This window comes from Dendropsophus ebraccatus, chromosome 12 (genome assembly GCF_027789765.1).
Source record: "Dendropsophus ebraccatus isolate aDenEbr1 chromosome 12, aDenEbr1.pat, whole genome shotgun sequence".
In the NCBI taxonomy this organism is placed as follows: domain Eukaryota; kingdom Metazoa; phylum Chordata; class Amphibia; order Anura; family Hylidae; genus Dendropsophus; species Dendropsophus ebraccatus.
This window is the reverse complement of record NC_091465.1, coordinates 2,695,272-2,717,562: the sequence shown is the minus strand read 5'-3', so window position 1 is coordinate 2,717,562 and position 22,291 is coordinate 2,695,272. Positions and strand designations below refer to the sequence as shown.

Here is a 22,291-nt window from a genome sequence, read left to right as displayed (position 1 = left end):
AGGCTGGCGCAGACAAAGCAGTAGGTGGTTTTTGAACGGGACATATGGCAAAGATGCACCAACACACGTTCTTGACAATCCTCCTCTTCCCTCTCAGAGAAACAAATGTGGATCCAAGTGGCAAGTAGATCAGGTCATTCAAGGAGGATGGGAGGTCCTGGCTGGAAAGCATGTCTTTTACCCAACTGGAAAGGCCCTTTTTGAAGGTGGTGACTCGGCAGTCAAGTTTGCAGCCAGCGTGCGGAACTATATCGCACACTCCCTAACAAAGGAGTTGTTCTTTGTCCCCGCCAGCCTCCGAGAAGCCCTTGCAGGTGGATAGAGGTCGCTTGATGCCAGAAGAGAGAACTCGTTGTCGGGAACAGAACCTGTGCCTCTATTGTGCCAGACCCAACCACTTCCACCTGAATTGTGCTCAACGTCCTCAGCAGCCAGGAAACTCCTGCACCGGGGCCATGTAGGAGAGGCCTCCCTAGGTGTGAATGCTTCCTTTCCAAGGCTTCTGGACAGAAATTCCAGTCCACTTCCCTTCTGGATTCTGGCTCAGCAGGCAACTTCCTTGCGGAATCCTTGGTCCAGAAGTGGCTACTGCCTGTAGTCGGGCTTGCCAAACTTCTATCTCCTCAGTTACTGGCTAGTCCCAGTACAGAGAAGATCACCTTCTACGTTCTGTCCTGCTCCTCTTCTGTCTACCTCTTGGGTCTCCTTTAGTTACAGATCCACGCTCCTAGCCTTTACTGAAAGACCGTGGAGGTCTTGTGTTGGGGGCCAGACTGCTTCAGACGATGTCTGCAGACCTCTCACAACCGGATACCTTCACCACCGTCTGACTCTTCCAAACCGTTGCCTGGTCTCCCAGACCAGTAACAAGACTTTGCTGATGAGTTCTCCAAAAAGCAGGCTGACACGTTAGCACCCCATCGGCCATACGATTGCCCTATAGATCTATGTCTTAGTGCTACGCCCACTCGTGGTAGAGTGTATCCACTCTCTGTCCCGGAAACCAAAGCCATGTCTGCGTACATCAAGGAGAACCTGCAGAAGGGCTTCATCCGAAAGTCTTCCTCACTAGCTGGAGCAGGGTTCTTCTTTGTCCAGAAAGATGGATCTCTCTGCCCGGGCATCGACTATATATCCTACTCATTGCAGGTGTACCTTGGAGGGGGATTACACATCACTTTCTATTGCTCTCTTCTCCTTGCTCTGTGCACTACAGATCTATCCTGGCCATTCCGGGGCTATCTTGCACGGGGAAAGCACCACACCTCTTTTTCTATAGAATATGCCCCCATGTCACTACCTCTATATCCCGCTCATTCCAGGTGTACCTTGCACAGGTAGGTATCACACATCGGTATATTCGCACAGTCCACTGAGCACTACAGAAATATCCTCTTCATTCCGGCTCCATCTCACTAATTAAACCAATTAAAACCATATTTTACATCTTTTCCCATAGGAAATAATAATCATTCTTTTTCTTTATGCTTTTTAGTATGTCCCCTGTCTGTCATGTCATATATAAATTAACAGTATCTCCCCCCCAATAATGTGTTATTATACTCCTCCCCCCATACTGTGTTATTATACTCCTCCTCACCATACTGTGTTATTATACTCCTCCTCACCATACTGTGTTATTATACTCCTCCCCCAATACTGTAATTTTACTCCTCCCCCCATACTATGTTATTATACCCCCCCATACTGTGTTATTATATTCCTCCCCCATACTGTGTTGTTATACTCCCTCCCATCTGTATCCAGCACTATACCGCAAACACACTGCCTGCCACCATCTATATCCACCAATATACCTTACACACTGCCTGCCACCATCTATATCCACCAATATACCTTACACACTGCCTGCCACCATCTATATCCACCACTATACCGCACGCACTGCCGCCATCTATATCACCGACTATACCGCACACACTGCCGCCATCTATATCCACCACTGTACCGCACGCACTGCTGCCACCATCTATATCCACCACTATACTGCACACACACTGCTGCCATCTACTGTATATCCACCACTATACCGCATACACTGCCTGCCGCCATCTATATCCACCACTATACTGCACACACTGCTGCCATCTATATCCACCACTATACCGCACACACTGCCTGCTGCCATCTATATCCACCACTATACTGCACACACACTGCCGCCATCTATATCCACTATACCGCACACACTGCCTGCTGCCATCTATATCCACCACTGCATCTATATCCACCACTATACCGCACACACTGCCTGCCAACATCTATATCCACCACTATACTGCACACACTGCTGCCATCTATATCCACCATTATACAACACACACTGCTGCCATCTATATCCACCATTATACAACACACACTGCTGTCATCTTTATCCACCACTATACCGCACACACTGCCTGCCACCATCTATATCCACCACTATACTGCACACACACTGCTGCCATCTACTGTATATCCACCACTATACTGCACACACTGCTGCCATCTACTGTATATCCACCACTATACCACACACACTGCCTGCCGCCATCTATATCCACCACTATACCGCACACACTGCCTGCTGCCATCTATATCCACCACTATACTGCACACACTGCTGCCATCTATATCCACCATTATACAACACACACTGCTGCCATCTATATCCACCACTATACTGCACACACTGCTGCCATCTATAACCACCATTATACAGCACACACTGCTGCCATCTATATCCACCACTATACCGCACACACTGCCTGCTGCCATCTATATCCACCACTATACCGCACACACACTGCTGCCATCTATATCCACCACTATACCGCACACACTGCCTGCCGCCATCTATATCCACCACTATACCGCACACACACTGTTGCCATCTACTGTATATCCACCACTATACCGCACATACTGCCTGCCGCCATCTGTATCCACCACTATACCGCACACACTGCCTGCCGCCATCTATATCCACCACTATACCGCACACACACTGCCGCCATCTATCACCACCACTATACCGCACACACTGCCTGCTGCCATCTATATCCACCACTATACCGCGCACACACACTGCCGCCATCTATATCCACCACTATCACTGGTCACTTTGTGTCTTGCAGGTCCCTAGGATGCCGCATAAGATCGGCTTTGTGGTTGTCGGCTCCTCTGGACATGAGGACGGGTTCAGCGCCAAAGAGTTAATGGTGCACGCGCCCACAGTCAGCGGCTGGCGCTCCCCGCGGTAAGTGTGCTATTTACAATTACACATGATAAAATTAAATTAGAATAAATAAAAATACAGTGGTGCCTTGGATTAGGAGTATAATTGGTTCTGGGACGGCGCTTGTGATCAAAATTCACTCTTACACCGAAGCAGATTTTCCCATAAGAAATCACTGATCTGCAGACAATTGGTTCCACACCCCAAATATACTGATTATTATTCTGAATAACATGTAGAAGAGATGAAACAATGAGAAGCAGCTGGATATGTGATATATAAGTTACTGTACAGTATAGCAGCATGTGGTATATAATGTATAGTAACTGTATAACCCTGATAACACAGCAGCTGGATATGTGATATATAAGTTACTGTACAGTATAGCAGCATGTGGTGTATAATGTATAGTAACTGTATAACCCTGATAACACAGCAGCTGGATATGTGATATATAAGTTACTGTACAGTATAGCAGCATGTGGTGTATAATGTATAGTAACTGTATAACCCTGATAACACTGCAGCTGGATATGTGATATATAAGTTACTGTACAGTATAGCAGCATGTGGTATATAATGTATAGTAACTGTATAACCCTGATAACACAGCAGCTGGATATGTGATATATAAGTTACTGTACAGTATAGCAGCATGTGGTATATAATGTATAGTAACTGTATAACCCTGATAACACAGCAGCTGGATATGTGATATATAAGTTACTGTACAGTATAGCAGCATGTGGTGTATAATGTATAGTAACTGTATAACCCTGATAACACAGCAGCTGGATATGTGATATATAAGTTACTGTACAGTATAGCAGCATGTGGTGTATAATGTATAGTAACTGTATAACCCTGATAACACAGCAGCTGGATATGTGACATATAAGTTACTGTACAGTATAGCAGCATGTGGTATATAATGTATAGTAACTGTATAACCCTGATAACACAGCAGCAGCTGGATATGTGATATATAAGTTACTGTACAGTATAGCAGCATGTGGTGTATAATGTATAGTAACTGTATAACCCTGATAACACTGCAGCTGGATATGTGATATATAAGTTACTGTACAGTATAGCAGCATGTGGTATATAATGTATAGTAACTGTATAACCCTGATAACACAGCAGCTGGATATGTGATATATAAGTTACTGTACAGTATAGCAGCATGTGGTATATAATGTATAGTAACTGTATAACCCTGATAACACAGCAGCTGGATATGTGATATATAAGTTACTGTACAGTATAGCAGCATGTGGTGTATAATGTATAGTAACTGTATAACCCTGATAACACAGCAGCTGGATATGTGATATATAAGTTACTGTACAGTATAGCAGCATGTGGTGTATAATGTATAGTAACTGTATAACCCTGATAACACTGCAGCTGGATATGTGATATATCATCTAACACGCCAAAGTCGCATCATTACACCACTATCACAGCCTCTCAACTATACACTGCAAACACTATATAACCTCTGTAATGGGGAAAATACACCAGGAAACCATAGGGAAAAGGCAAAAGGCAGGAAGAGGCAGTGGGGTGGCGGGAGGCAGAGGACAGTCCATAGGAAAGAGGCAGAGGACAGTCCATAGGAAAGAGGCAGAGGACAGTCCATAGGAAAGAGGCAGAGGACAGTCCATAGGAAAGAGGCAGAGGACAGTCCATAGGAAAGAGGCAGAGGACAGTCCATAGAAAAGAGGCAGCGGGGTGGCCGGAGGCAGAGGACAGTCCATAGGATAGAGGCAGCAGGCCCACGGCTCCCCCATGGAGGGCTTGTTCTTCCTTGATCTGGACATATTTTAATGTGTGTTCGGACGACACTTTAGGGTGCCTTCACACCTACCGGATCCACAGCGGATCTCACTTCTGCGGATTCGAATCGAGAACCGCTGAGGATCCGGTATCCATTTAACCCTTATGATAGCCAATATTCGTGCTTTGACTCGCCGGTGCCCGCAGCCCTGCCGTCGCATCCCCCCATCCCAGCCACATCCCCCCCCATCAGCCCGCCGCCGCCGAGAGCATACAGTACCTGCTTGGCGGCGCGGCTGCAGTGAGGCTGCCGGCTCCGGTCCCGCTCAGATCAGCTGAGCGGGACCAGAGCCGGGAGCCTCACTGCAGCCGCGCCGCCGACCAGGTAATGTTTCCTCACGGCGGCGGGCCGGAGATGGGCTGATGGGGGGGATGTGCCGCCGCCGGGGATGGGGGATGTGACTGCGGGGCTGCGGGCCCCAGGGAGGGGCTCTGAGAACAGTCCAAGCACGAGTGACCACTGATATGCGGCAGCACTAATGTGGTCTTGTGAAATCCCTGGGCTGGCAAGATGCAAAATTGTGAAGGGAGTCCAACATGAATGACCTGAAGAAGACAGAAACAATTAACAGGTTAAAAAACAATGAAGCAGTGGAGAGCTTCTAACAGCGACCAAAACCGTGCAAAACATTGTTACACAGTGTACACTACCAAACACGCAAAGGGCTAGTGATATGCTGTATTACAGGGCCGGGCTAGTGATCTGGTGTGTGTGACACGGCCGGGCTAGTGATCTGGTGTGTGTGACACGGCCGGGCTAGTGATCTGGTGTGTGTGACAGGGCCGGGCTAGTGATCTGGTGTGTGTGACAGGGCCGGGCTAGTGATCTGGTGTGTGTGACACGGCCGGGCTAGTGATCTGGTGTGTGACAGGGCCGGGCTAGTGATCTGGTGTGTGTGACAGGGCCGGGCTAGTGATCTGGTGTGTGTGACAGGGCCGGGCTAGTGATCTGGTGTGTGTGACAGGGCCGGGCTAGTGATCTGGTGTGTGACAGGGCCGGGCTAGTGATCTGGTGTGTGTGACAGGGCCGGGCTAGTGATCTGGTGTGTGTGACAGGGCCGGGCTAGTGATCTGGTGTGTGACAGTTGATTAAAAATAAATAGATAAAAAAGAACTCTGGGTTGAGCCTTTTATAAACTGAATTTGAGTCCCTTTGGGACAACTCTCCAAACACTGAGGTGGACGCCCCTGGGTTGCGTCTTGTGTCGTTTATTAATGGCCCATGAAGCCGATGGTTGAGGAGGAGGAAATGAGCTGAAGCATGCACGTCATACACTTTGTTGGGGTGATAGCGGGGCCCCCGGAATTGTCTGTCAGAGTAGAGAACACACATGGCACTTCATGTCTTGCTGCTTTCCACCCTAAGGCTGGGTTCACACTATGTATATTTGAGGCTGTATTTGTGAGGCTGTATAGCAACCAAAACCAGGAGTGGATTGAAAACACAGAAAGGATCTGTTCACATAATGTTGTAATTGAGTGGATGGCCGTCATTTAATGGCAAATTTTTGCTGTTATTTTAAAACAACGGCTGTTATATTGAAATAATGGCAGTTATTTACCGTTATATGACGGCCATCCACTCAATTTCAACATTGTGTGAACAGATCCTTTCTGTGTTTTCAATCCACTCCTGGTTTTGGTTGCTATGAGGACCTGACATGAGGACCAAATACAGCCTCAAATATACTGTGTGTGAACCCAGCATAAGGCTGCATTCACACGTTCAGTGATTTTCCCGGTCCGTGATTGTGGTCCGGCAGCTACCTCCGTGATCCGTGCAAAACAGTCCGTTTTTCATCCCTTTTGTATCTGTGTCCGTTTTTTTCACGGATCTGTCTTACAGCATTTTAAATGACATTGATTACATCACATCCGTGTTTTTCACGGATGAACACTGATGTCACATCCATGTACATCCGTGAAAAACACGGATCTCATTGATTTCTATGGGGAATTCTTTCCGTGCATCCGAGTAATGACATGTCCTATTTTTCAACGGAACGGATTACGGATCAGTGAAATCACGGAACATCTGAATAGCCCCATAAAAGCAATGGGCTGTAAAATTGACCGTGTGCACAGATCCGTGAGCATGGACAACTTCCCGGAACGTGTGAATGCAGCCTTAGGGTGCCTTCACACCTACCGTATCGCAGCAGAAAATCCGCTGCAGATCCGCAGCAGATTTAACTAAATGAATGAACACAGCATCAAATACGCACTGTCAAATCCGCTGCGGATCCGCAGCGGATTTTCTGCTGCGATACGGTAGGTGTGAAGGCACCCTTACAGATACAATGGCTGGCTTAATCCAGTGGCTGTTTATTTTGATAAGTGTCAGCCTGGCAGCACTGGCAGCTGACAGGGGGCTGAGCTAGTCTGTGCTAATGCCCCGGCCTGGGTTGAATACCCTCTCAGAGAGAACACTGGCGGAGGGCAGGCCAGCACCTCCTAGGCGTAGAGCTACAGTTCCAACCACACGTCCAGCTTGTAGGGTGCAGAGGGGTCGGGGAGGACAGGGTTATGCTTGGCCAGGTACTCACTCAATACTTCTCCCTTCTTCCTCCTGCTCCTAATAGGCCCCGCAGTGGTGGAAGTTTCCGGGGGGGGTGCCATAAAAGTGTCCCACACCTTCCAGAGTGTTCTCCTGATGGCTGTGGAGTGCACTGTAACTCAATTTTTCTTTGTATACTCCTATATATATTCTAGCTGTATACACTAGTTCTTTATGCCGACAGGCCATAGTTGGCGGCTGTATGGCTAAATGCAGTATACGACTAGTTTACAGGTGTATTAGCCATATACTCTGTTGTGCCCACAGGCCAGAGGTGAGAGGCATTGAACTGTTTTCTATCAGGCAATGACCCCGAAGAACTAGCTGCGTGACTGGCTGTCTGTGTCCCTGTGATATGCGGAGGAAGCTGCTATATACTGGGCTGTGATACCTGACAATATAGGATTTTCTGGCGTACTTCTATACCACAGTTGCAATAGTCTGCTATATATGTGTGTGTGTGTGTATATACAGATATATATAGCACGCTGGCAGTGCGAGAACAGCGTCTCCATTCATTGGCTAGGTTATTCATGTGATCTCTAGGGTATAAGAACTCGGGACGTCCTGCTCGTCATCAGACGCTTTCTTGGACCTAGACAGGGAGAGTGTGTGGAGCGGGGGGAGTGTGTGGAGCTACAACTATACACAGCAGAGTTTTATCACCCAACATTCAGTGATTGTATCAGCTGCTGGCAGCCCATCAGTGTGTTCTCACTCAGAGTATTATACATCTACCATCCTGGGGGAATTATTATACTGGGGGGGATTATTATACATCTACCACCCTGGGGGAATTATTATACTGGGGGGGGATTATTATATATCTACCATCCTGGGGGAATTATTATACTGGGGGGATTATTATACATCTACCATCCTGGGGGAATTATTATACTGGGGGGGGATTATTATACATCTACCACCCTGGGGGAATTATTATACTGGGGGGGGATTATTATATATCTACCATCCTGGGGGAATTATTATACTGGGGGGATTATTATACATCTACCATCCTGGGGGAATTATTATACTGGGGGGGATTATTATACATCTACCACCCTGGGGGAATTATTATACTGGGGGGGGATTATTATATATCTACCATCCTGGGGGAATTATTATACTGGGGGGATTATTATACATCTACCATCCTGGGGGAATTATTATACTGGGGGGGATTATTATATATCTACCATCCTGGGGGAATTATTATACTGGGGGGGGGGGATTATTATACATCTACCATCCTGGGGGAATTATTATACTGGGGGGGGGGATTATTATACATCTACCATCCTGGGGGAATTATTATACTGGGGGGATTATTATACATCTACCATCCTGGGGGGATTATTATACTGGGGGGGGATTATTATACTGGGGGGGGATTATTATACATCTACCATCCTGGGGGGATTATTATACTGGGGGGGGGGATTATTATACATCTACCATTCTGGGGGAATTGTTATACTTGGGGGGATTATTATACATCTACCATCCTGGGGGAATTGTTATACTTGGGGGGGGGGGGGGATTATTATATATCTACCATCCTGGGGGAATTGTTATACTTGGGGGGGGGGGGGGGATTATTATACATCTACCATTCTGGGGGAATTGTTATACTTGGGGGGATTATTATACATCTACCATCCTGGGGGAATTATTATACTGGGGGGGGATTATTATATATCTACCATCCTGGGGGGATTATTATACTGGGGGGGGATTATTATACTGGGGGGGGATTATTATACATCTACCATCCTGGGGGGATTATTATACTGGGGGGGGGATTATTATACATCTACCATTCTGGGGGAATTGTTATACTTGGGGGGATTATTATACATCTACCATCCTGGGGGAATTGTTATACTTGGGGGGGGGGGGGATTATTATATATCTACCATCATGGGGGAATTGTTATACTTGGGGGGGGGGGGGGGATTATTATATATCTACCATCCTGGGGGAATTATTATACTGGGGGGATTATTATACATCTACCATCCTGGGGGAATTATTATACTGGGGGGGGATTATTATATATCTACCATCCTGGGGGAATTGTTATACTGGGGGGGGATTATTATACTGGGGGGGATTATTATACATCTACCATCCTGGGGGAATTATTATACTGGGGGGGGATTATTATACATCTACCATCCTGGGGGAATTGTTATACTGGGGGGGGATTATTATACTGGGGGGGATTATTATACATCTACCATCCTGGGGGAATTATTATACTGGGGGGGGATTATTATATATCTACCATCCTGGGGGAATTGTTATACTGGGGGGGGATTATTATACATCTACCATCCTGGGGGAATTATTATACTGGGGGGGATTATTATACATCTACCATCCTGGGGGAATTGTTATACTTGGGGAGGGGGGGGATTATTATACATCTACCATCCTGGGGGAATTATTATACTGGGGGGGATTATTATATATCTACCATCCTGGGGGGATTATTATACTCCGGGGGGGGGGGGGATTATTATACATCTACCATCCTGGGGGAATTGTTATACTGGGGGGGGGGGGATTATTATATATCTACCATCCTGGGGGAATTGTTATACTGGGGGGGGGGGGATTATTATATATCTACCATCCTGGGGGAATTGTTATACTGGGGGGGGGGGGGGTTATTATATATCTACCATCCTGGGGGAATTGTTATACTGGGGGGGGTTATTATACATCTACCATTCTGGGGGAATTGTTATACTGGGGGGGATTATTATACATCTACCATCCTGGGGGAATTATTATACTGGGGGGGATTATTATACATCTACCATCCTGGGGGAATTATTATACATCTACCATCCTGGGGGGATTATTATACTCCGGGGGGGGATTATTATACATCTACCATCCTGGGGGGATTATTATACTCCGGGGGGGGGGGATTATTATACATCTACCATCCTGGGGGAAGTGTTATACTGGGGGGGGGATTATTATATATCTACCATCCTGGGGGAATTGTTATACTGGGGGGGGGGGGATTATTATATATCTACCATCCTGGGGGAATTGTTATACTGGGGGGGGGGGATTATTATATATCTACCATCCTGGGGGAATTGTTATACTTGGGGGGGGGGGGGGGGGATTATTATATATCTACCATCCTGGGGGAATTGTTATACTGGGGGGGGGGGGGGGGGGTTATTATATATCTACCATTCTGGGGGAATTGTTATACTTGGGGGGGGGGGGGAATTATTATACATCTACCATCCTGGGGGGATTATTATACTCCGGGGGGGGATTATTATACATCTACCATCCTGGGGGGATTATTATATATCTACCATCCTGGGGGAATTGTTATACTGGGGGGGGGGGGGGGTTATTATATATCTACCATTCTGGGGGAATTGTTATACTGGGGGGGATTATTATATATCTACCATCCTGGGGGAATTATTATACATCTACCATCCTGGAGGGATTATTATACTCCGGGGGGGGATTATTATATATCTACCATCCTGGGGGAATTGTTATACTTGGAGGGGGGGGGATTATTATACATCTACCATCCTAGGGGGATTATTATACTCGGGGGGGGGGGGGATTATTATATATCTACCATCCTGGGGGGATTATTATACTGGGGGAGGGGGTTGTTATACATCTACCATCCTGGGGGGATTATTATACTGGGGGAGGGGGTTGTTATACATCTACCATCCTGGGGGAAATAATATACAGTCATGGCCAGAAGTTCTGAGAATGACACAAATCTTCTATTTCCCATGATCCTCTGCCCTCTGGTTTTTCTGTGTGTTTGTCAGATGTTTTTATCACATACAGAAATATAATTTCCATCATATTATGAGTAACAGAATCTTATACTGACAGTGCACTGCAGTGTTGTCCCTTCTTCTTCAGGACGTCTGCAATTCTCCCCGGCTGCTCTCATCAACTTCTGGACCAAATCCTGACTGATAGTCGTCCATTCTTGCACAATCAATGCTTGCATTTTGTCAGAATTTGTTGGTTTTTGTTTGTCCACCCGTCTCTTGATGATTGGCCACAAGTTCTCAATGGGATTAAGATCTGGGGAGTTTCCAGGCCATGGACCCAAAATCTCTGTTTTTGTTCCCTGAGCCATTTAGTTATCCCCTTTGCTTTATGGCAAGGTGCTCCATCATGCTGGAAAAGGCATTGTTGATGGCCAAACTGCTCTTGGACGGTTGGGAGAAGTTGCTCTTGGAGGACATTCTGGTCCCATTCTTTATTCATGGCCGTGTTTTTAGGCAAGACTGTGAGAGAGCCGATTCCCTTGGCTGAGAAGCTACCCCACACATGAATGGTTTCAGGATGCCGGTTATAGTTGGCATGAGACAAGACTGGTGGTAGCGCTCACCTCGTCTTCTCCCAATAAGCTGTTTTCCAGATGTCCCAAACAATCGGAAAGGGGATTCATCAGAGACAATGACTTTCCCCCATTCCTCACCAGTCCGCTCCTTGCACCTTTCCCCCAGTCCTCAGCAGTCTGCTCCCTGCACCTTTCCCCCAGTCCTCAGCAGTCCGCTCCCTGGACCTTTCCCCCAGTCCTCAGCAGTCCACTCCCTGGACCTTTCCCCCAGTCCTCAGCAGTCCGCTCCCTGGACCTTTCCCCCAGTCCTCAGCAGTCCGCTCCCTGGACCTTTCCCCCAGTCCTCAGCAGTCCGCTCCCTGGACCTTTCCCCCAGTCCTCAGCAGTCCGCTCCCTGCACCTTTCCCCCAGTCCTCAGCAGTCCGCTCCCTGCACCTTTCCCCCAGTCCTCACCAGTCCGCTCCCTGCACCTTTCCCCCAGTCCTCAGCAGTCCGCTCCCTGGACCTTTCCCCCAGTCCTCAGCAGTCCGCTCCCTTGACCTTTCCCCCAGTCCTCAGCAGTCCGCTCCCTGGACCTTTCCCCCAGTCCTCAGCAGTCCGCTCCCTGGACCTTTCCCCCAGTCCTCAGCAGTCCGCTCCCTGGACCTTTCCCCCAGTCCTCAGCAGTCCGCTCCCTGGACCTTTTCCCCCAGTCCTCAGCAGTCCGCTCCCTGGACCTTTCCCCCAGTCCTCAGCAGTCCGCTCCCTGGACCTTTCCCCCAGTCCTCAGCAGTCCGCTCCCTGGACCTTTCCCCCAGTCCTCAGCAGTCTGTCCCTGATGTTTTTTCTGGAGAGAAGTGGCTTCTTTGCTGCCCTCCATGAGACCAGGCCTTGCTCCAAGAGTCTCCGCAGTCTCACAGTGCACAGTGCAGATGCCCTTACACCTGCCTGCTGCCATTCCTGAGCAAGCTCTGCACTGCTGGTAGCCCCATCCTGCAGCTGACCACACTTTCTTGGGCACCCTGGAGCCTTTTTGGCAACAATGGAACCTCTCTCCTTGAAGTTCATGATGATGCGATAGATTGGTGACTGAGGTGCAATCTCTCTAGCTGCGATACTCTTCCCTGTTAGGCCATTTTTTTGCAGTGCAATGATGACTGCACATGTTTTTTTAGAGATAACTAGAAGAGAAACAATGATGCCAAGCACCAGCCTCCTTTAAAGTGTCCAGTGGTGTCATTCTTACTTAATCATAACAGATTGATCTCCAGCCCTGTCCTCATCAACACCCACACCTGTGTAATGGAGCAATCACTGAAACAATGTTAGCTGCTCCTTGTAAGGCCGGGCTGCAATGATGGTGAAATGTGTTTTGGGGAATAAAGTTAATTTTCTAGGCAAATATTGACTGCAAGTAATTGCTGTTAAGCTGATCCCTCTGTATAACATCCTGGGGTGTATGCAAATTGCCATTTTAAAAACTGAACCAGTAGACTTTGTAAAAATTTATATTTGTATCATTCTCAAAACTTTTGGCCATGACTGTATATCTACCATCCTGTTCTCATCATGGGGGATTGATGACAGAATGATGGGATCCGAGGGGGGGGGCAGAGCAGCATGTTTGTCTGGGGCTTCCAGCTTCCTGGCTGCGTTGTATGTAACTGTAGGACACATGGATGTTATATCGGTCATTTTTCCTTGTCTTTCTGGCAGGTTCTGTCAGTATCCTCAAGAAATCGTCCTACAGATGGTGGAGCGGTGTCGGATCCGGAAGCTGCAGCTGCTCGCTCATCAGTACATGATTTCCTCCAAGATAGAGTTCTACATATCCGAAAGTCTCCCTGAGTACTTCACCCCCTACCAGACCGAGCGCTTCCGCAGGCTGGGGTATGTACCCTCACTCACCCCCTACCAGACAGAGCACCCCCCGCAGGCTGGGGTACATACCCTCACTCACCCCTACCAGACAGAGCGCCCCCCGCAGGCTGGGGTACATACCCTCACTCACCCCCCTACCAGACAGAGCGCCCCCCGCAGGCTGGGGTACATACCCTCACTCACCCCCTACCAGACAGAGCGCCCCCCGCAGGCTGGGGTACATACCCTCACTCACCCCCTACCAGACAGAGCGCCCCCCGCAGGCTGGGGTACATACCATGGGACTGGTTCTTATACTTCTGTCCTGTACAGGGTCATAAGTCTCCATCTCTGTGCATTATACTGATGTTGTACTTTCCTCTGCCCCCTCTCAGGTACGTAGCGTTATCAGACAATGAGAAGACCGGTTACAAGGCCCGAGAGCTGAAGTCCGTGTACGTGGATGCTGTGGGGCAGTACCTGAAACTCATCTTCCATAAGAACTTCGGCAATAGATATAACCTGTACAACCAGGTAACTAGGAGTCCGGGAATAATATTTATCTGTGCTCCAGGAATATAACAGGACCCAGGGGATCCCTATAGAAGTCAGTGCTATTATAGATGGCGGCAGTGTTATATATAAAGAGTATTACAGGGAGTAGTGGTGATGACCCCTCCGCCATGTCCGGGACCAGTGTGCTGCATATAGTAGGTTCCTTATGGATGACCCCTCCGCCACGTCCGGGACCAGGGTGCTGCATATAGTAGGTTCCTTATGGATGACCCCTCCGCCACGTCCGTGACCAGGGTGCTGCATATAGTAGGTTCCTTATGGATGACCCCTCCGCCACGTCCGTGACCAGGGTGCTGCATATAGTAGGTTCCTTATGGATGACCCCTCCGCCACGTCCGTGACCAGTGTGCTGCATATAGTAGGTTCCTTATGGGTGATTGGTAATGACCCCTCCGCCATGTCCGGGACCAGTGTGCTGCATATAGTAGGTTCCTTATGGATGACTCCTCCGCCATGTCCGGGACCAGTGTGCTGCATATAGTAGGTTCCTTATGGATGACCCCTCCGCCATGTCCGGGACCAGTGTGCTGCATATAGTAGGTTCCTTATGGATGACCCCTCCGCCATGTCCGGGACCAGTGTGCTGCATATAGTAGGTTCCTTATGGATGACCCCTCCGCCATGTCCGGGACCAGTGTGCTGCATATAGTAGGTTCCTTATGGGTGACTGGTAATGACCCCTCCGCCATGTCCGGGACCAGTGTGCTGCATATAGTAGGTTCCTTATGGATGACCCCTCCGCCATGTCCGGGACCAGTGTGCTGCATATAGTAGGTTCCTTATGGGTGACTGGTAATGACCCCTCCGCCATGTCCGGGACCAGTGTGCTGCATATAGTAGGTTCCTTATGGATGACCCCTCCGCCATGTCCGGGACCAGTGTGCTGCATATAGTAGGTTCCTTATGGATGACCCCTCCGCCATGTCCGGGACCAGTGTGCTGCATATAGTAGGTTCCTTATGGATGACCCCTCCGCCATGTCCGGGACCAGTGTGCTGCATATAGTAGGTTCCTTATGGATGACCCCTCCGCCATGTCCGGGACCAGTGTGCTGCATATAGTAGGTTCCTTATGGATGACCCCTCCACCACGTCCGTGACCAGTGTGCTGCATATAGTAGGTTCCTTATGGATGACCCCTCCGCCACGTCCGTGACCAGGGTGCTGCATATAGTAGGTTCCTTATGGATGGCCCCTCCGCCACGTCCGTGACCAGGGTGCTGCATATAGTAGGTTCCTTATGGATGACCCCTCCGCCACGTCCGTGACCAGGGTGCTGCATATAGTAGGTTCCTTATGGATGACCCCTCCGCCACGTCCGTGACCAGTGTGCTGCATATAGTAGGTTCCTTATGGGTGATTGGTAATGACCCCTCCGCCATGTCAGGGACCAGTGTGCTGCATATAGTAGGTTCCTTATGGGTGATTGGTAATGACCCCTCCGCCATGTCCGGGACCAGTGTGCTGCATATAGTAGGTTCCTTATGGATGACCCCTCCGCCATGTCCGGGACCAGTGTGCTGCATATAGTAGGTTCCTTATGGATGACCCCTCCGCCATGTCCGGGACCAGTGTGCTGCATATAGTAGGTTCCTTATGGGTGACTGGTAATGACCCCTCCGCCATGTCCGGGACCAGTGTGCTGCATATAGTAGGTTCCTTATGGGTGATTGGTAATGACCCCTCCGCCACGTCCGTGACCAGTGTGCTGCATATAGTAGGTTCCTTATGGATGACCCCTCCGCCATGTCCGGGACCAGTGTGCTGCATATAGTAGGTTCCTTATGGATGACCCCTCCGCCATGTCCGGGACCAGTGTGCTGCATATAGTAGGTTCCTTATGGGTGACTGGTAATGACCCCTCCACCACGTCCGTGACCAGTGTGCTGCATATAGTAGGTTCCTTATGGATGACCCCTCCGCCACGTCCGTGACCAGGGTGCTGCATATAGTAGGTTCCTTACGGATGACCCCTCCGCCACGTCCGTGACCAGGGTGCTGCATATAGTAGGTTCCTTATGGATGACCCCTCCGCCACGTCCGTGACCAGGGTGCTGCATATAGTAGGTTCCTTATGGATGACCCCTCCACCACGTCCGTGACCAGTGTGCTGCATATAGTAGGTTCCTTATGGATGACCCCTCCGCCACGTCCGTGACCAGGGTGCTGCATATAGTAGGTTCCTTATGGATGACCCCTCCGCCACGTCCGTGACCAGTGTGCTGCATATAGTAGGTTCCTTATGGGTGATTGGTAATGACCCCTCCGCCATGTCCGGGACCAGTGTGCTGCATATAGTAGGTTCCTTATGGGTGATTGGTAATGACCCCTCCGCCATGTCCGGGACCAGTGTGCTGCATATAGTAGGTTCCTTATGGATGACCCCTCCACCATGTCCGGGACCAGTGTGCTGCATATAGTAGGTTCCTTATGGATGACCCCTCCGCCATGTCCGGGACCAGTGTGCTGCATATAGTAGGTTCCTTATGGATGACCCCTCCGCCATGTCCGGGACCAGTGTGCTGCATATAGTAGGTTCCTTATGGGTGACTGGTAATGACCCCTCCGCCATGTCCGGGACCAGTGTGCTGCATATAGTAGGTTCCTTATGGATGACCCCTCCGCCATGTCCGGGACCAGTGTGCTGCATATAGTAGGTTCCTTATGGATGACCCCTCCGCCACGTCCGTGACCAGGGTGCTGCATATAGTAGGTTCCTTATGGATGACCCCTCCGCCACGTCCGTGACCAGGGTGCTGCATATAGTAGGTTCCTTATGGGTGATTGGTAATGACCCCTCCGCCATGTCCGGGACCAGTGTGCTGCATATAGTAGGTTCCTTATGGATGACCCCTCCGCCATGTCCGGGACCAGTGTGCTGCATATAGTAGGCTCCTTATCAGTGGCTGGTGATGACGCTGTGTTTCTCTTCTCTCTTTATAGGTTGCACTCATAGCAATAAATATCATTGGTGACCCTGTGGACTATAATGAAGAGAACCTGGTAAGTCCCGGCATTAATAGGTGGGGAGGCCATCACGCCAGGCAGTCAGCGCTTGGAGGGGCTTGTGATTGGCGGCCACAGTCCCTCCCGCTCTGGTTTAACCGTTTAAAGTCTAGAATAGTTCTCCCACCTATTCTGCCGGCAGACGCAGCTCACACTGGGTACTACAGGTCCCATCAAGTTTTGTGCATATGTGCTGTTCATCAGAGAAAGTCTTGTGCATGGAACTTGCTGGGTGCTGGACGGTTGCCTTGGTAACTGTACCCCCCCCTGCATCATCGGTGTCTCCCCACACCGATCCTCTGCCTCCAGCAATCCCATAGCGTGTTATAAGGTGTATTACTGGGAACCACTTATTGACTGACTTACTAAATGGCTAATGGTAATCTCCCCCCCCTCTCCCTCTCTCTCTCTCTCTCTCTCTCTCTCTCTCTCTCTCTCTCTCTCTCTCTCTCTCTCTCTAGATAGATAGATAGAGAGATAAATAGATAGATATACCTTCTCCTATAGGAGTGCTCTATTGTAGTAGAAGTGAATGCACAGTCTCTACTGATCACTGACTCTTTACTCATTGGCAGCCGACAAGAGATAAACTCATTGATCAGTACCTGGGGAGCAGCCTGGAGGAAGCGGCCATGGATACGTCCTATACTGGGTAAGAAGTGAAAACCATTCCAGAAATATCCTGTGAATGGGCCCGAATGACCCTCTGAGGGGGGGTATTACCCTGTGTGCTCCGGGGGGAGCAGTGACTGATGGGAGGGATGACATCTCTGTACAGCACTGCACTCTATGTTGGTGCTATATATGAATATACAGTACAGTATATAATCAGCATAGAGGTGCAGAACCATCCACCAGGGGGAGCAGTGACATCTCTGTACAGCGCTGCACTCTATGTTGGTGCTATATATGAATATACAGTACAGTATATAATCAGCATAGAGGTGCAGAACCATCCACCAGGGGGAGCAGTGACATCTCTGTACAGCGCTGCACTCTATGTTGGTGCTATATATGAATATACAGTACAGTATATAATCAGCATAGAGGTGCAGAACCATCCACCAGGGGAGCAGTGACATCTCTGTACAGCGCTGCACTCTATGTTGGTGCTATATATGAATATACAGTACAGTATATAATCAGCATAGAGGTGCAGAACCATCCACCAGGGGGAGCAGTGACATCTCTGTACAGCGCTGCACTCTATGTTGGTGCTATATATGAATATACAGTACAGTATATAATCAGCATAGAGGTGCAGAACCATCCACCAGGGGGATCTACAGCGCTGCACTCTATGTTGGTGCTATATATGAATATACAATACAGTATATAATCAGCATAGAGGTGCAGAACCATCCACCAGGGGGAGCAGTGACATTTCTGTACAGCGCTGCACTCTATGTTGGTGCTATATATGAATATACAGTACAGTATATAATCAGCATAGAGGTGCAGAACCATCCACCAGGGGGAGCAGTGACATCTCTGTACAGCACTGCACTCTATGTTAGTGCTATATATGAATATACAGTACAGTATATAATCAGCATAGAGGTGCAGCTTACTGGGAAATCCACCAGGGGGAGCAGTGACCCTGAGAATGGTCGGTGACTGAGCTGACTCTGTGGGGAGATTAGAGTAAACCACTTCCCGCCGTCTTCTCTTCATCCAACCCCCTTACATGATGCTGCTGGACATGCTGGTCCATCTGGTTCATCCACTCACATCTCTAGTGTAGTAATGATGCCACTGGGCATGCTGGTTCTTCTGGTGCACCCTGCTTGCTCCATTCATGTGAGTGGGGATCAGCAGTAAGAAGGGTTATGTCCCAAATTAGTTCTCATAGGACCCTGAATGTGTGAATGAATCCGTTACAGTATATACTCACTGTGTCTCATATCTATAGAGGATGGAGGGGTGATATATACTGCCCTATACTGACTGTGTGTAATATCTATAGAGGATGGATGGAGGGGTGATATATACCGCCCTATACTGACTGTGTCATATCTATAGAGGATGGATGGAGGGGTGATATATATACTGCCCTATACTGACTGTGTGTGATATGTATAGAGGATGGATGGAGGGGTGATATATACCGCCCTATACTGACTGTGTGTGATATCTATAGAGGATGGATGGAGGGGTGATATATACCGCCCTATACTGACTGTGTGTGATATCTATAGAGGATGGATGGAGGGGTGATATATACCGCCCTATACCGACTGTGTCATATCTATAGAGGATGGAGGGGTGATATATACCGCCCTATACTGACTGTGTCATATCATCTATAGAGGATGGATGGAGGGGTGATATATACCGCCCTATACTCGCTGTGTGTGATATCTATAGAGCAGGGGTCCTCAACTGGCGGACCGCGGTCCGAACCCGGACCGCGGAGGCCAGCTGTCCGGACCCCTGGTCAGACCTCCTAACCGCCCCGGATCCGGTCCGTCACGCTCCCCACCGCACTGCCTCCCGCCCCATAGGCGTACTGTCCTTAGATGCCAGTACGCCTGTGGGGCTGGGGGCAGTGTCTGTCCGGCCCCCGGCTGATACGCGCTCTCTGGGGATGTCCCGGGGATTCCCCAGCAGAGCGCGCACCACAGACCTCAGTGTACGCTGCCGGCCTGTCCTTCCCGGAAGTGCAGGCCGGCGGCATACGCTGAGGTCACTGATGCGCGCCCTGCTGGGGAATCCCCGGGACATCCCTACAGAGCGCGTATCAGCCGGGGGCCGGACCGACGGGAAGAGAAGAAGACAGCCGCAGCGGGGAACGAGGTGCTAGGTGAGTTGTTTTTGTTATTTTTTTTTCTGTCTGGGGGGCATCTACAAGGGGAGAGCGCACAGGTGGACTATATACTACAGGGGGGACCTCACAGGGGGCTATATACTACTGAGGGGGCTATATACTACTGGGGGGAGCGCACAGGGGGCTATATACTACAGGGGGGACCTCACAGGGGGCTATATACTACAGAGGGGGCTATATACTACTGGGGGGAGCGCACAGGGGGCTATATACTACAGGGGGGTCCTCACAGGGGGCTATATACTACTGAGGGGGCTATATACTACTGGGGGGAGCGCACAGGGGGTTATATACTACAGGGGGGACCTCACAGGGGCTATATACTACAGGGGGGACCTCACAGGGGCTATATACTACAAGGGGGACCTCACAGGGGGCTATATACTACTGAGGGGGCTATATACTACTGGGGGGAGCGCACAGGGGGCTATATACTACAGGGGGGACCTCACAGGGGGCTATATACTACTGAGGGGGGCTATATACTACAGGGGGGACCTCACAGGGGGCTATATACTACAGGGGGGACCTCACAGGGGGCTATATACTACTGAGGGGGCTATATACTACTGGGGGAAAGCGCACAGGGGGCTATATACTACAGGGGGGACCTCACAGGGGGCTATATACTACTGGGGGGGACCTCACAGGGGGCTATATACTACTGGGGGGGAGAGCACAGGGGCGCTATATACTACTGGGGGGAGCTCACAGGGGGCTATATACTACAGGGGGACAGCGCACGGGGGGTCTATATACTACAGGGGGAGCTCACAGGGGGCTATATACTACAGGGGGAGCTCACAGGGGGGCTATATACTACTGGGGGGGAGCTCACGGGGGCTATATACTACTGGGGGAGCTCACAGGGGGCTATATACTACAGGGGGAGAGCACAGGGGGGCTATATACTACTGGGGGGAGCTCACAGGGGGCTATATACTACTGGGGGACAGCGCACAGAGGGCTATATACTACAGGGGGAGAGCGCACAGGGAGGCTATATACTACTGGGGGAGCTCACAGGGGGCTATATTCTACAGGGGGAGAGCGCACAGGGAGGCTATATACTACTGGGGGGAGCTCACAGGGGGCTATATACTACAGGGGGAGAGCGCACAGGGGGGCTATATACTACTGGGGGAGCAACAGGGGGCTATATACTTACTGAGGGAGAGCGCACAGGGGGGGCTATACACTACTGGGGGAGCAACAGGGGGGCTATATACTACCAGGGCAGTCACCCCCTTTGTACCTAATATCAAAGGCCTGGTGAGAGAGAAAAAAATGCCAGTTTTCCCGCTAATAAGCAGCAATTCTGTATATAAATAGTTGAACGTTTGTGACAAAGTAACAAAACCCGTTTCCTACTGATGTTCAGCTCGGACCTTCACCTGACAATAGACCCCGGTAAGTGGCCCCTCACTAAAAGTTGTTGAGTACCCCTGCTATAGAGGATGGATGGAGTGGGGATATATACCGCCCTATACCGACTGTGTCATATCTATAGAGGACGGAGGGGTGATATATATACGCATTGCAATCCATTCATACAGGGGACATGTGTGTGCGTGCGTCTCCGCCTGTGTCACAGACTCCATTCTATTCCACCTCATGATCAATGGTAACTCTATGCTTCCCTCCGGTGATGTAGCCTATGTAAAAGTCATACACAAACCGGGCAAAGACCCTCATAACCCTGCCTCATACCGCCCGATCTCTGATCAATCAAGACCTGAAAATCCTGACGAAAATAATGGCTGATCGCCTTGCTACCTTTCTACCCAAAATCATAGATATCCATCAGGCAGGATTCATCCAGGGCAGATCGGCTATAATAAATATACGCACCGTATTGGCCGTCCAAGAAGCCGTCCGTAAGAGACTTCACCCCACTCATTCACCTGCTCACTATTGACGCCGAGAAGGCTTTCGACCACCTTGGTTGGGAATGGTTGGACATGGCCTTAACCAGCTTCGGTATTGTGGGACCTTTCCGCACTCTCTAATATTTACAGACACCCTAAAGCCCGTATACACACTC

General features: G+C 49.5%; 1 protein-coding gene across 1 annotated transcript in view; it reads left to right on the top strand.

Moving 5' to 3' along the window:
• CEP104 (centrosomal protein 104) overlaps positions 1-22,291 on the top strand; it is a 90,155-nt gene that overhangs the window by 3,803 nt on the left and 64,061 nt on the right. Inside the window, exons 2-6 of the mRNA XM_069949030.1 lie at positions 3,138-3,259; positions 13,696-13,869; positions 14,235-14,373; positions 17,358-17,417; positions 17,996-18,072. Of these exons, the coding sequence (XP_069805131.1) occupies positions 3,147-3,259; positions 13,696-13,869; positions 14,235-14,373; positions 17,358-17,417; positions 17,996-18,072 (563 nt within the window). The 5' untranslated portion in view covers positions 3,138-3,146. The remainder of the gene's footprint in view (positions 1-3,137; positions 3,260-13,695; positions 13,870-14,234; positions 14,374-17,357; positions 17,418-17,995; positions 18,073-22,291) is intronic.